This window comes from Geotrypetes seraphini, chromosome 2 (genome assembly GCF_902459505.1).
Source record: "Geotrypetes seraphini chromosome 2, aGeoSer1.1, whole genome shotgun sequence".
In the NCBI taxonomy this organism is placed as follows: Eukaryota; Metazoa; Chordata; class Amphibia; order Gymnophiona; family Dermophiidae; genus Geotrypetes; species Geotrypetes seraphini.
Window position 1 is genome coordinate 227,153,285 of NC_047085.1, and position 15,256 is coordinate 227,168,540.

Here is a 15,256-nt window from a genome sequence, read left to right on the forward strand (position 1 = left end):
ACGCCTGAAATGCTCTCCCAAAGGAGGTTATTAAAGAATCCACTGTGCTGGGATTCAAAGGCAAATTAGATGCACATCTCCTTATGAGAGGCATAGAGGGATATGGGTGACTAAAACTACATCAGGTGTATACCTGACTGGGCCTCCGCGTGTGCGGATCGCCGGACTCGATGGACCATGGGTCTGATCCGGAAATGGCAGTTCTTATGTTCTTATGTTCTTATATAACATTTAAACCATAAGAACATAAGAATTGCCGCTGCTGGGTCAGACCAGTGGTCCATCATGCCCAACAATCCGCACACACGGCGGCCCTTAGGTCAAAGACCAGTGCCCTGATTGAGTCTAGCCTTACCTGTGTACGTTCCGGTTCAGCAGGAACTTGTCTAACCTTGTCTTGAATCCCTGGAGGGTGCTTTCCCCTATAACAGCCTCCGGAAGAGTGTTCCAGATTTCTACCGCTCTCTGGGTGAAGAAGAACTTCCTTACGTTTGTACGGAATATATCCCCTTTTAACTTTAGAGAGTGCCCTCTCGTTCTCTCTACCTTGGAGAGGGTGAAAAACCTGTCATTATCTACTAAGTAGGTCTATTCCCTTCATTATCTTGAATGTTTCAATCATGTCTCCTCTTTTCAAGGGAGAAGAGGCCCAGTTTCTTTAATCTTTCACTGTACAGCAACTCCTCTAGCCCCTTAACCATTTTAGTCACTCTTCTCTGGACCCTTTCGAGTAGTACAATGTCCTTCTTCAAGTACGGCGACCAGTGCTGGATGCAGTATTCCAGGTGGGGTGTACCATTGCCCGGTATAGTGGCATGATAACATTCTCAGATCTGTTTGTGATCCCCTTCTTAATCATTCCTAGCATTCTGTTCACCCTTTTCGCCGCCGCCGCCACCGCGCATTGCGCAGTTGGCTTCATTGACTTGTTTCTAGTACTCCCAAGTCTCTTTCCTGGGGGGGTCTCTCCGAGTACTGCACCGGACATCTTGTATTCGTGTATAAGATTTTTGTTACCGACATGCATCACCTTACACTTATCCACGTTAAACCTCATTTGCCATGTCACGGCCCATTTCTCGAGCATGTTTATGTCATATTGCAGGTCTTCGCAATTCTTCTGTGTCTTCACTACTCTGAATAACTTTGTATCGTCCACAAATTTAATCACCTTTCTCATCGTACTAATTTCCAGGTCTTTTATAAATATGTTGAAGAGCACGGGCCCGAGCATCGAACCCTGCGACACTCCACTCATGATGCTTTTCCAGTCTGAGTATTGTCCATTTACCCCCACTCTCTGTTTCCTATCCGCTAACCAGTTTTTAATCCACATGAGTATTTCACCCTCGATTCCATGGTTTGCAATTTTTCGAAGCAGTCGTTCATGCGGGAACTTGTCGAGCGCCTTTTGAAAATCCAGATATACAACAAAATTTGCGGATAACACCAAACTATTTTGTGGAGCTCGGACTAAAGAGGACTGTGAAGAATTGCAAAGGGACTTGAACAAACTAGGGGAATGGACGACGAGATGGCAGATGAAGTTCAACATTGAGAAATGTAAAGTACAAACATGTGGGAAGCAGAAACCCGAGGTACAGCTGTTATTGAAGGAGAGTACCCAAGAAAGGGACTTGGAGATAATGGTGGACATGACAATGAAGCCGATGAAACAGTGCACAGTGGCCGCTAAGAGAGCGAATAGAATGCTAGGTATAATCAAGAAGGGTATTACTACCAGAATGAAAGAAGTTATCCTGCCGTTGTATCGGGCGATGGTGCGTCCGCATCTGGAGTACTGCGTCCAATATTGGTCGCCGTACCTTAAGAAGGATATGGCGTTACTCAAGAGGGTTCAGAGGAGAGTGACACATCTGATAAAAGTTATGGAAAACCTTTCATACGCTGAGAGATTGGAGAAACTGGGACTCTTTTCCCTGGAGAAGAGGAGACTTAGAGGGGATATGATAGAGACTTACAAGATCATGAAGGGCAAAGAGAGAGTGGAGAGGGACAGATTCTTCAAACTTTTGAAAAATAAAAGAACAAGAGGGCATTTGGAAAAGTTGAAAGGGGACAGATTCAAAACGAATGCTAAGAGGTTCTTCTTTACCCAACGTGTGGTGGACACCTGGAATGCGCTTCCAGAGGGCGTAATAGGGTAGAGTACGGTACTGGGGTTCAAGAAAGGATTGGACAATTTCCTGCTGGAAAAGGGGGTAGAGGGGTATAGATAGAGGATTACTACACAGGTCCTGGACCTGTTGGGCCGCCGCGTGAGCTGACTGCTGGGCACGATAGACCTCAGGTCTGACCCAGCGGAGGCATTGCTTATGTTCTTATGTTCAATGTCGACTGGGTCACCCTTGTCTATCTGCTTGTTTACTCCCTCGAAGAAATGCAGTAAGTTCGTCTAGCAAGATCTTCCTTTGCTAAAGCCGTGCTGGCTGGTCCTCATCAGATTGTGTCCGTGAAGGTGTTCAATGATGCGGTCCTTTATCAGCGCCTCTACCATCTTTCCCGGTACCGAGGTCAGACTCACAGGTCTTTAGTTTCCCAGATCTCCCCTTGAACCTGTCTTGAACATCGGTGTAACATTCGCCACTTTCCAGTCTTCCGGAATCTTTCCTGATTTGATAGACAGATTGGCTATTAGTTGAAGCAGTTCAGCTATAACCCCTTTCAGTTCCTTGATTACCCTCGGATGGATGCTGTCCAGTCCCGGGGATTTATCTTTTTTAAGCCTATCAATCTGCCTGCATACCTCTTCTAGACTGACCGTCAACCCTGTCAGTTCCCCGTCTTCGTTTCCTGTGTATAGCCTGTCGGCTTCTGGTATGTTGTATATATCCTCACCACTATGATTCTCATCCTTCGTAATTCCCTTTTCGGAAGTTCAGTGCTATGTCCATCGTTCTGGATCGATGTTTTGCCCCTGTGTCCAGGTTGAAGTGGATCATATTGTGATCACTGTTTCCCAGTGTCCCTTCTACACCTTGCGCCGGTCCTCGTAGTCCATTTAGAATTAAGTCCACTTTGATTGTAACCACAGAAAGATGGGTATATAATCAAATCCCATCCCTTTTACTTCCCTTTCCATTTGACTGGTGTAAGTTAACAGATTCTCAAAAAGATTCATGCTATTTATAAAGACGGATAAATTTATTTATTTTATTTATATACAGTTTGATATACCACAACAACTGACTAGCATGATTTGAAATTTGTCTTTCTAGATAAGAATGCTTTGTCACTCATAGGTCAGTGTTTCAGCTACAGAAAGACAATTTTTTAATAAAGTTGTTTGCTCAGTTTGTGTTGCTGAGGTTTCTGGAAAGGCCTTAGCATGTAATGACATTTTGGTTTGGATAAAGCAAGAGCTGTTTTCATACTGTTAGATAGTGACATAGTAGATGATGGCAGATAAAGACCCGAATAGTCCATCCAGTCTGCCCAACTTTACCCTCTCTTTAAATTACTGATTTAATTTAAATTTTCCATCTTGGTTATTTCTGGGACAGAACCCAAAGCCCTGCCTGGTACTGTGCTTAGGTTCCATCTAGTGAATTCTCCATCAAAGCTCATTACAGCTCATCTCACCAGCACATCCTCAAACAAGCAGCCATGTATGGACACTGACTGTGCAAGTCTGCCCAACACTGTCCTTAGTTCTTCAATATATACCATTATTTTATGATTCGAGATCCTCCGAGGCAGAGGGGAGGAAGCTGAAACCAAGCAGATCGGGGTAGTGATGAGAGGGAGCTCCGCCCACCCCCACCGCATCAGAGGCAGCATCAGCGCCCGGGCTCCCCCTTAAAGGAAGGGAGCCGGAGCGCAAGGCGGTTCTCGGCTGTGTGCAGGAGAAGGAGAGGCAGAGGGGAGGAAGCTGAAGACAGGCAGATCGGGGTAGCGGCGAGAGGGAGCTCCACCCACCCCCACCGCACCAGAGGCAGCATCAGTGCCAGGGCTCCCCCTTAAAAGGAAGGGAGCCAACGGCGCGCAGCCATTCAGTGTGCAGCGAAGGTGAGCGGCAAAGGTGCTCGCCTTAGCGAGAGTGCCTTCGCGAAGGAGCCTTAAGAAGGAGCCAGGAAACTAGGCCGCCCAGCAGAGTGACCTAGAACATAAGCTGCAAGTCCTTTTTTTTTTTTTTTTTTTTCAGCTAGCTGCACAACAGAGACCACTTTTCGCACACCACACACCAAGGGGTCACATCCAGCAGACAGAAACAGAAGGTTCGCAACAGATAGCCCAGACAACTCAAAAAGGGAGCAGGAAATGATAGCCCAAAGAAGTCAGAAGATGAGCTTTCCAGTCTTCTGCACCAGCTGCAATATGTATGACTACCTCCCCTCAGGGACTCAGGCATACATTTGCAGTTGGTGCATGGAGCTGGATAGTCTGAAACAGCAAGTCCAGCTGCTAGAGGAGACAGTGATGATTCTAAGAGAACTCCTCACCTTTGAAGAGGAAATCTGCGAACAGGAGAAGTTACTACTGGAGTCTGGTACCAGCGAAGAGATCAAGGAGCTAGAGAGATTCATTGAGGAAGCCCACCAGCAACATGTGGAGGTCCCAGGACTGGAGAACTGTACCCAACCAACCTATGAAGAAGGCATGGACGAGACGAGAGGAGACACCACTACTATTACTGATGGGTCTGAAGCAGAGATAGAGGGCGACCATTCACTTAGAGGAAGAGGGAGACTGCATGGGGATGTATCATAGGAGAGAGAAGATCGGCCCTGCACTATGGATGTGGACTTACGACCCCCAAGGAACCCCCGAATAAAGAAGATGGGGTCATCATAGGAGACTCCATTATACGACATGTGGACAGCCACACTGCAGGAGGAAGAGAGGATAGACTCGTCACTTGCCTTTCTGGAGCAAGAGTGAAAGATGTGGCCAACAGGATCACCAGAATCATTGACAACGCAGGAGGAGAGGACACTGCTGTGCTTATCCATGTGGGAACCAACGATGTGAGCTGACGGAAGTATGACAGGGAAGAAATGAAGGGCCAGCTCCACTTACTCGGAAGAAAACTGAAAGTCAGGGAGGTGAAGGTGGCCTTCTCCGAGATCCTCCCAGTACCAAGAGTGGATGAGAAGAGGCAAGAGGAACTGCGAGTGATCAATGCCTGGATGAGAAGATGGTGCGAAGAAGAAGGCTTTGACTTCGTGCGCAACTGGACTGCGTTTCTGGGAAGAAACAGGTACTACAGAAGAGACGGATTACACCTCTCCAAGGAAGGAGCAAGAGTATTGGCAGGCAACATGAAGAGGGTCATTGAGAAGGCTTTAAACTAAAGGTCAGGGGAAAGCCGACAGTCGACCACCAGTCGATGGCCTGGGCGACGAAATGCCCCGAAGAAGGAACTACGGACAACTACTCAGACATAGGGGGAGAAGAGCACAAAGCAAACGAGGTAGACAATGTAGGAGCACAAACAGATACCAAGAAAAACACAGTAGAGGCTGCAAAGCTTAGAAAGCCCAAGAAGGGATCACAAAGGGAACTTAAATGTATGTACACGAATGCTAGGAGCTTGAGAAACAAAATGGGAGAGTTAGAGATAATAGCAAGACGCGATGAACTAGAAATCATTGGCATAACAGAAACATGGTGGAATGATGAAAACGAATGGGATACAGTACTGCAGGGATACAAGCTATACAGGAAGGGACAGAACAGGGCAGAAAGGAGGAGGTATTGCCCTATATGTTCAAGAAGGGACCACGGCAGAGGGAACACACCACGGAGGCTGGCGGCAGCCCACCAGCATCGCCACAGTCAACCAGCGAGCCTCCGCAGGCCTCCCTGAAGGTGAGACCGGGAAGCCGGAGGACGCTAGAAAGAAGGGGGAAAACATGCAGGCCTTCAAGGGGGAAGGGGGGCAACCCTTCTTTAGAAGCACACGAAGGGAGAGCCCTGGTGTAGAAGTACATGGAGGGAGGGAAGTCAGAGTCCAAAGAGACATGCATATGTCGGACTGAGGGGAAGTGGAAGAAATAATGGGTCTAAAAACAGAGGAGAGGGATAGAGATGGTGGACAATGGGATGGAGGGAGGGAAGGAACAGAAAAGGAGAGAAGTTGGACATAAGGAATGGTGTGGAGGGGAGATAGAGATACTAGATAGGAGGGTAGTTGGGAAGAGAAAGGGAGAGGTCTGTTGGCAAAGGTTATGCAACTTAGGCCTTGCGGATTGGGTTTGCCCCTTTTACTATTTAATATTTATTTGGGATCTTTGGTTGTCTAACTGAAATATACAGATTATCTTTTCATATGTATATTGATTTACTGGATGCTAGGGTCTATCTTGGCGGGGGGAGGGGGTCAGCACTCAAAAAAAAGATTTGGGAGTTATCGTGGACAATATACTGAAATCTTATGCCCAATGTGTGGTGGCAACCAAGAAAGCAAACAAGATGCTAGGAATTATTAGAAAAAGGATGGTAAACAAGACTAAGAATATTATAATACCTCTGTATTGCTCAATGGTGCGACCTCACTTTGAGTATTGCGTTCAGTTCTGGTCTCCTTATCTCAAAAAAGATATAGCGGCACTAGAAAAGGTTCAAAGAAGATCAACAAAGATGATAAAGGGATTGGAACTCCTCTCATATGAGGAAAGACTGAAGAGGTTAGGGCTCTTCAGCTTGGAAAAGAAACGGCTGAGGGGAGATATGATTGAAGTCTACAAAATCCTGAGTGGAGTAGAACGGGTACAAGTGGATTGATTTTATACTGCATCAAGATTTACAAAGACTAGGGGGATACTCGATGAAGTTACAGAGTAATACTTTTAAAACCAATAGGAGGAAATATTTTTGTACTCGGAGAATAATTAAGCTCTGGAACACGTTGCCAGAGGATGTGGCAAGAGCAGTTAATGTAGCTGGTTTTAAAAAAGGTTGGAACAAGTTCCTGGAGGAAAAGTCCATAGTCTGATGTTGAGACAGACATGGGGGAAGCAATTGCTTGCCCTGGATCGGTGGCATGGAATGTTGCTACTATTTGGGTTTTTGCCAGGTATTTGTGACTTGGATTGGCCTCCTTGAAGACAGGATACTGGGCTAGATGGACCATCGGCCTGACCCAGTATGGCTATTTTTACGTTCTTATTTGATGGTCTGAACTTGTTCTTTTAAGATTTTTCTCCTATTAAATGTATATTTTAGAGTGCTCTCAATTTTTTTAGAAGCTTTTTTGTTTTTTTCACTGCATCCTTATTGTTGCACTTCTTTATCCGAGTATAACAGTATAGCCTGATCTCATTCTGAATAGGAGAGCTCTGGCATCCAGGAAGTATAAAATTAACTGTGTAAAGCCAATAAGGGTAGGAGGGACTGGGGATTGCTTTTGCCTGGAAAATCACAGTAGACCAACAGAGAATAAAAAGAAAGAAGATCACAGTAGACCAACAGAGACTAAAAGGAGAACATTACCCTGATGATGCAGGAAATGATCCTGTAGCCAGGATCTACCCACCAGGAAATGCAGATGCAATATCCTTTTGCACCGAGGATCTATCTCCAGGTGCTTCAGCCCAGAAGGGAGGACAGCAGTTGTAGTGGGTCTGAAGGGACCTGTTGGGGGGTGCCACTGGAAAGGACCTTGGGGGCAAGGGCAGAACTGGGCCTTCTCTTGGGGGAATCTTAATGTTGGGGGAGGGGCAAGAAAGGCGTGTTGATGGGGGTTGGAATTGGGGGGAGGGATATAGGATAGCCTCTTAGGTGAGTCTTGGCTGAATATTGGCAAAGACATACATAAGTGCCAATGCATAGTGCATGTCTGGTCGTATCTGGATATTCAATGCCAGCGCCCAGGCAAGGCCCACCATTGAATATCCAGGGCTAATTTAGCTTGAGGCAGCTGTTTAAAAAATGCTGTCCAGTGCCAGTTGAATATTGATGGGAAAAGAATTATTGCCCTTTTGAAATAACGCCTGCTTTGGTTGTGCATTGGTTTTGATATTTACTCCTTATATAGTGAAAGATAATGTTCATCACAGTAGAAGTTAATAATGTCCTAGCAATCATTTGAGTAAATGTTAATATCCATTCTTCTCCTTCTGCTCCTCAGATGCGTTTCGTCAGATAATACGAAGTGAAGGGTTCCTAGCACTCTGGAATGGTACGTTCCCCTCTCTGCTACTGGTTTTCAATCCTGCTATCCAGTTCATGTTCTATGAAGGGCTGAAACGGCAGCTTCTGAAGAGCCAGGCACAGGTGAGGTATAGTGGCAGGGCACAAGCTTCCTGCTAAAACTACCATGAATTTCAGATCAAGACATTATTACATTACATTACATTACATTAGTCATTTCTATTCCGCCAATGCCTTGCGGTTCAAGGCGGATTACATCAAAGTTATCAAGAATTACATTAAAAGTTTGCAGGAATAGCATTAGCGATGTCATAATATTTACTTAAGAAGTACCAAATAGGAATAGCATAAGCGATGTCATAATATTTACTTAAGAAGTACCAAAGAGTTGTTGAGATCTTAAGGTGATAAATGTTGGGTAATAAGAATTATCAAAGAGAAGTCGAGATCTTAAGGTGATAAGTGTTGGGTAAATTAGAAGCATTTTAGACTTTGTTGAGTAGTTAGAAGTAGAGAGCTGCACGGGAACGGGGACGACGGGAATCCCGCGGGACCCGCGGGTTCCCCCTTTGGGTCACGGGGATCCCGTGGGGACACCCCTAGGGTCGCGGGGATCCCGTGGGGACGCCCCCTAGGGTCGCGGGGATCCCGTGGGGACGCCTCCGAGGGTCGTGGGGTTCCTGCGGGGCTGGATGTACTCAGTCGCGCGGCTCTTCTCCCTACCTTCTCTGCTTGCAGCACAGAGCCGAACGGAAGTCTTCCCGACGTCAGCGCTGACGTCGGGAAGACTTCCGTTTGGCTCTGTGCTGCAGGCAGTGCAGGTAAGGAGGAGAGTAGCCTCGCGGTTCGAGTGGCTACCAAGGGAGGGGGCGGTCCGCCCCGCCACACCCCGCCCCGGTTGCAGCACAGCCGGCCAGGTCCCCTTACTTTTGTGGCACTTCCCCGACCGACCGACAACAGCCCCGGTCCGACAATCCTCCCTGCCCTGTAGCCGCGAATCTAAATTATCTTCTTACAGCAGCTGTAAGAAGGTAATTTAGATTCGCGGTTAAGGGCAGGGAGGTTTGTCGGACCGGGGCTGTTGTCAGTCGGTCGGGGAAGTGCCACAAAAGTAAGGGGACCTGGCCAGCTGTGCTGCACCCGGGGCGGTAGAGAAGGAGGGGGGAGAAGGACGCTGAAAGGCCATGGGGAAGACGGGAGGAGGGGGGGAAGGACTCTGAAAGCACTTGAAGACAGAGGAGGGAGAAGGCCGCTGAAAGCACATGGGGAATACAAAGGGGTGGAGAAGGACGCTGAAAGGCCATGGGAAGGGCGGGGGGGGAAGGACTCTGAAAGCACTTGTGGAAGACAGAGGGGGGAGAAGGATGCTGAAAGCACATGGGGAAGACAAAGGGGTGGAAAAGGATGCTGAAAGGACATGGGGAAGACGGGGGGGGGGGTGGAGAAGGACGCTGAAAGGCCATGGGGAAGACAGAGAGGGAGAAGGACGCTGAAAGGACATGGGGAAGACAGAGGGGGGAGAAGGACGCTGACAGGACATGAGGAAGATGGGGGGAGAAGGACGCTGAAAGGAAATGGGGAAGAGAGAGTAGGGAGAAGACGCTGGCAGGGAAGAAGACAGATGCCAGACTATGGGGGGAGCGGAGAGAAGATGGGTGCCAGACCAATTTGGAAGGGGGAAGAAAGGGAGAGGCACAGTAACAGAGCAAATGGAAGATGCAGAAGGAAGAGAGACAGTGGATGGAAGGAATTGAATGAGAACATGAGGAAAGCAGAAACCAGGCAACAAAGGTAGGAAAATAATTATATTTCTTTTTTTTTATTTTGCTTCAGGATAAAGTAGTATATTAGTTGTGTTGATAAAAATTTATACACATTAGAGGCTCTGGTAGAAACCCATTTGCAAAGTATGTATTCTTCCCAATTAATATTTTCAAATTAATAAAGTCTTTTTGCTTATTTGTAAATGGGTTTCTACCAGAGCCTTTAATTCAGTAGCATAATTAAATGAAATAACTATTTCTGAAGTTTATATGGACGGGCGGGGACGGAGGGGATTCCTCGCGGGGATGGGTGGGGACGGAGGGATTCCTCACGGGGACGGGTGGGGACGGGTGGGATTCCTCACGGGGACGGGTGGGGACGGGTGGGACTTTGGCGGGGACGGGTGGGATTTCTGTCCCCGCGCAACTCTCTAGTTAGAAGCACATTAGAGTGTATTAAGGGTATAGAGAGGGTTGGAGGGGATTGGGTAGGGACTGGTCGTGCTAGATGGGTTTATGTATTTTTTGAAGAGTGGTTTTAATATCTTGAAGGTTTTGTAGTCTGTGGTCGATGATAACAGAATGGTGATTTGTCTGTCCAGTTTAACTGCTTTGGAGGCTATTAGGTTGTCATAGTTTTTTTCGTTTGACATTTTTGGATGATAGGTGTGTGAATAGTGAGTGGGTTCTCCTGTGCCTGGTTGAAGAGGATTGAGTTTATTCCAGTATTCCAGGATAGTCGGTTATTCCAGTAGGTTTGACTTTCTCCGTTAATAGCTTTGAAAAGTAGGCAGTAGAATTTGAAGTGTACTCTTGCTTGTATTGGAAGCCAGTGTGAGTCATGGTATGCCTCTGTGATATGGTCATATTTTTTCAGTGAGTAGACGAGTCTCGGGGCTGTATTTTGTATTGTCTGCAATTGTTTCATCATGGTCGCTGGGCATGGAAGGTATAGTATGTTGCAGTAGTCTGTTAGTCCAAGGATAAGAGATTGTACCAAAAGTAGGAATTGCTTCCTGTCGAAGCAATAAATGGCTAATAAATTCTGTCCTCGAGAAAAACCTAAAAGTAATAGGGGACCAAAGCTCAATAGAAAAAAAAAACATCCTAATAAATGCTGAAGAAGCAATCAAAAATCACTCATGACCTTGTTTACACACCTCCTTGAATCAAAAACAAACAGGAAGTACTAGCTATATATGTTTTTTGTAGAGAATATACAGTATCAGGGTACCCAAGTTTTTACAGGATTCGCCCAGCGTTTTCTCATATGGGTTATCCCAAAATGGGTTTACGATAAGTCCGCTCCTTACATCATTTGCCTGTCACATTTATTCTAACAATTCACTAATAAACTTTAGCACCCATGTGATTGCTGAAACGCAAATTAAATAATAGTAGAAAAATTGAAGTCCATCCTCATAAAAATCCAGTGTGTCCCAGTAAATTTAAAAAATCATTCAAAGTTCATATAGTTACAGTGTACTTAGCTTAATCTGTTATGATCTAGGCCCCTTACTGCTCGACAGAACACCCCGTTTCGATTCTTCATCAGGGGCAGTATAAATTTCACAGCCTTCAGATTGGAGCTTCAATGGCAACAATGACCTCAAATGCTTTCTTCACCAGAAAGGCGATGTATTCCTAAAACAACAGGGCATAATGATGTCATAATTGAAAAAACTTTATTGTCTCTAAGCTAAATGCAGTATGAACAACTGTATTGAATGGTTGATTTCAAGGTGAAGCATTTAGTTTAGGGACAATAAAGTTTTTTTCAATTATGACATCATTAAGCCCTTTTTTTTCTGGTGAAGAAAACATTTGAGAGAGTTGTCGCCATTGAGGCTCCCATCTAAAGACTGTGAAATTTAATTGAATGTTTTTTTGAAATTAACTCAGACTCTGGATTTATATAAATAAAGATGGTCTCTTTTCAATTTCGCTACTATTATTAATTTGCATTTCAGCAATCACATATTATACTTACATGGGTTCTAGTTTATTGAGAGGCAAATGATATAAGGAGCAGATTTAATGTAAACCTGTTTTGGGACAACCCATATGAGAAACCACTGGGTGAATCCTGTAAAAACTCGGGTCTTCTGATACTGCTTATCCTCTCTACAAATGCCATATATAGCAAGTACTTCCTGTGTTTTCATTTTTTTATTCAAGGAGTTGTGCACAGGCAGTTGTGAGTTACTGTATTTTTTGCTCCATAAGATGCACCTGACCATAAGACGCACCCTAGATTTAGAGAAGGAAAACAAGAAAAAAAAATTCTGAACCAAATTCTCCCTGCCAGGCTCTGCACCCAACTCCACACTCCTTGCCAAGCTCTGTACCCTGACCCCCTCCCCCCCTCTGGTGGTCTAGTGGTAGGCCGGGACAGGGCAGGCAGGCCTAGTGGCAGGCAGGCCCCATAACTCCGACGTATCCCCCTAGTACCTTAAATCATTCCCCCAAGTATCCCCAGTTCCTTTTTAATCATCCTCCCTGTACTTTTAATCATCCCCCCTTTTACCTTTTTAATCATACCCCTCCTGTACTTTTAATCATCCCCCTTGCACCTTTTTAATCATACCCCCTTTGTACCTTTAATTATCCCCCTTGTACCTTTTTAATCATATCCTCCGTACCTTTAATCATCCCCTTGCACCTTTTTAATCATACCCCTCCGTACCTTTTTAAAAAAAATTATTTCCTCCCTCGACGACGCCTTACTATTTCCAGGCAGCAGGCACACAATTCAGGAGTGCAGCGGTCAGGGCCAAGCTTTTCACGCTCCTGCTTTGGCCCGTGCCACTTTCTGAATGGCTGCTGGCAGTTCTCACGAGTCCCGCGAGAACTGCAGCCAGTCATTCGGAAAGTGGCGGAGGCCCAAGCGGGAGCGTGCAAAGCTTGGCCCTGACCATCACACTCCTGACTCATGCACTTGCGGCCGGGAAATAAAGAGCTGTACGCTGGACCACCAGGCTTGGAAAAGGTTTTGCGACTGCGGCAGCAGCGATGACAGCGGTGGGGGGGGGTTTGTTTTAAAAAAGGTAGTGTGGGTGCAGCGTAGGAGGAGTGTTTTTTGTAATTGTACTGGGGGGGTGGTGAACGATGCTGAAAGGTCCGGCGCAAGGGGGGGTGTTTTGAAATTGTATGGGGGGCTAGCAGGCAGTGTTTAACAAGGTGGTGCGGCTGGTGCATGGCGGGGGTGGTGTTGCAGCTGTGCAGGGGATTCAAATTTTGCACCTTCGCTTCATAAGACGCACCGAGATTTCCACCCACTTTTGGGTGGAAAAAAAGTGCGTCTTATGAAGTGAAAAATACGGTATTTTTGATTGCTTCTTCAGCATTTATTAGGATTGTTTGTGTCTAATAAATTCTGTCAGCTGATTTAAAAAATGACTAGATTTATTCCATGAAAGGAGTAAGCTCGGTCAGTCAGAATGCAACATTCTCACAGGGGTACAGGTACAGATTTTATTTCAACTGATCCAAGAGAACAGCATGCACCTAAGAGTACAACAGATCTGAGGAAGCATAACATTGGGGGGAAAATACAACCTCCGCCCTTTTTTTTTTTTTTTTTAGGTAGTGGTTTATTTTTCAAAAGCCAGTAAGAATGCAAATTTTCAATAATGGTGGAAACAACTGAGTGGGACCTAGAAGCATCCTATAGTGCAGACTGTTGTGAAAATGAGTATGGGGTTTGATTATTTAGAATTATAAAGCTTGCGTAGAAGAGTAGCCAATACAGGGGTTTTCAACCCACTCCTCAGAGCATACTTAGCCAGTCATGTTTTCAGGATATCCACAATAAATATGTGAAACATAGAATATAGAAAAATGAAGGCAGATAAAGAGTCTATCTAGTCTGCCTATCCATCCCATCTATTATCCCTTTCTCTCCCTTAGAGATCCAATGTACTTATCACAAGCTTTCTTGAATTCAGAACCATTTTTTGTCTCTGTCACCTCTACCGGGAGGCCATTCATTACCCTTTCCATGAAAATGTATTTTCTGAGGTTACTTTTTAGTCTGTCCTCTTTCACCTTCATCCTATGCCCTTCATTCCAGAACTTCCTTTCAGTTGAAAGAGACTCAATTCATGCACATTTATACCATGTAGTTATTTAAATGTGTATACATATCTCTCCTATTTGCCTTTCCTCCAAAGTATACATACTGAAGTAAAGGCTGCTTTGTTTACCTCATTGGAATAACTACAAGACAGCATTGCATCTTCCAAAACAGACAATATTCGTTTATTGTTAGTATAAAAACTTACAGTATTACAGCAGCAGAGACATATCAGAAAAATATATTGTCAGTTCAGAATATGCAATGGAGAGAAGAACTTGCACCCATATGCTTAGCAGGGGGCTAGCAGATCCCTGTATCATAAGTAAGTGAATCTCTCTGGCTCTACCTAAAATACACGTGTTTTTTATACAGAGCAATTCTTCCTTTGTTCCAAAAAAGTCCATCCCCGAATTCTGGTTATGTAATTCCCTATTGGTACATAAAATAATGTATATCTAACTCCTCCTCTCAGTCCATGCCTCTCTCACCTCCACCCCACCCTTCCCCAATAGGGGGGGCCTTGCATCACACAGGAGCACTCTTGGTGAACTTTATTTCCCAAGCGCTGAGATCACTTTATCACTTTGTAGATGTTAATTAGTGGTTTTACAATTCTGTGCATCTTTGGGATAGTGTCCTTGTATGCTGAAAGTTGGCAAAGGTGACCTTTCAACAATCCAGCTGCTTGGTTCCCATAACTTGGTTCAGAGACAGGGAGCAAATGTTTTGGTACCAAGTTCTCTCATCTCGCTACACCCACATCGTCCTGCAGGGATCCTTGCTCATTATAAAAGTTTTATGGCTTTCCAGGGTGCCTGGCATTGAAGTCATACAGCACTGATAACAGTTCAGCAGAACCTTGGAGAAATATCCTCCCAGCAGGGAATGGAGACAAAAACGTTAGCATTGCAAAGGCTGCAGGTGTTTACAGACAGCAAGGTACAGGCTGGGCCTGGCTATGGGAAAATATAGGTCTGTAGTGTCCAGCATACACAAGTGAGGCCAGTATGTCCAGTTGAATCATCTGTATGTCCAGGTTATCCATGTCAATACTGAGATCTTTAAGTCTGTCCTCATACACTTTATGATGAAGACCACTGACCATTTTAGTAGCCTTCCTCTGGACTGACTCCATCCTGTTTATATCTTTTTGAAGGTGTGGTCTCCAGAATTGTACACAATATTCTAAATGAGGTCTCGCCAGCGTTTTAAACAGGGGTATCATTGCCTCCTTTTTACTATTGGCCATCCTCTCTCTATTCAACTAAGCATTCTTCTAGCTTTTGCCATCATCTTTTCT

The 15,256-nt window shown here is 45.3% G+C and overlaps 1 protein-coding gene across 1 annotated transcript in view; it reads left to right on the forward strand.

Moving 5' to 3' along the window:
• The window catches only part of SLC25A17 (solute carrier family 25 member 17), a 54,982-nt gene that overhangs the window by 22,851 nt on the left and 16,875 nt on the right, over nt 1–15,256 (forward strand). The window contains exon 6 of the mRNA XM_033935086.1: nt 8,093–8,238. Coding sequence (XP_033790977.1) covers nt 8,093–8,238 — 146 coding nt within the window. The remainder of the gene's footprint in view (nt 1–8,092; nt 8,239–15,256) is intronic.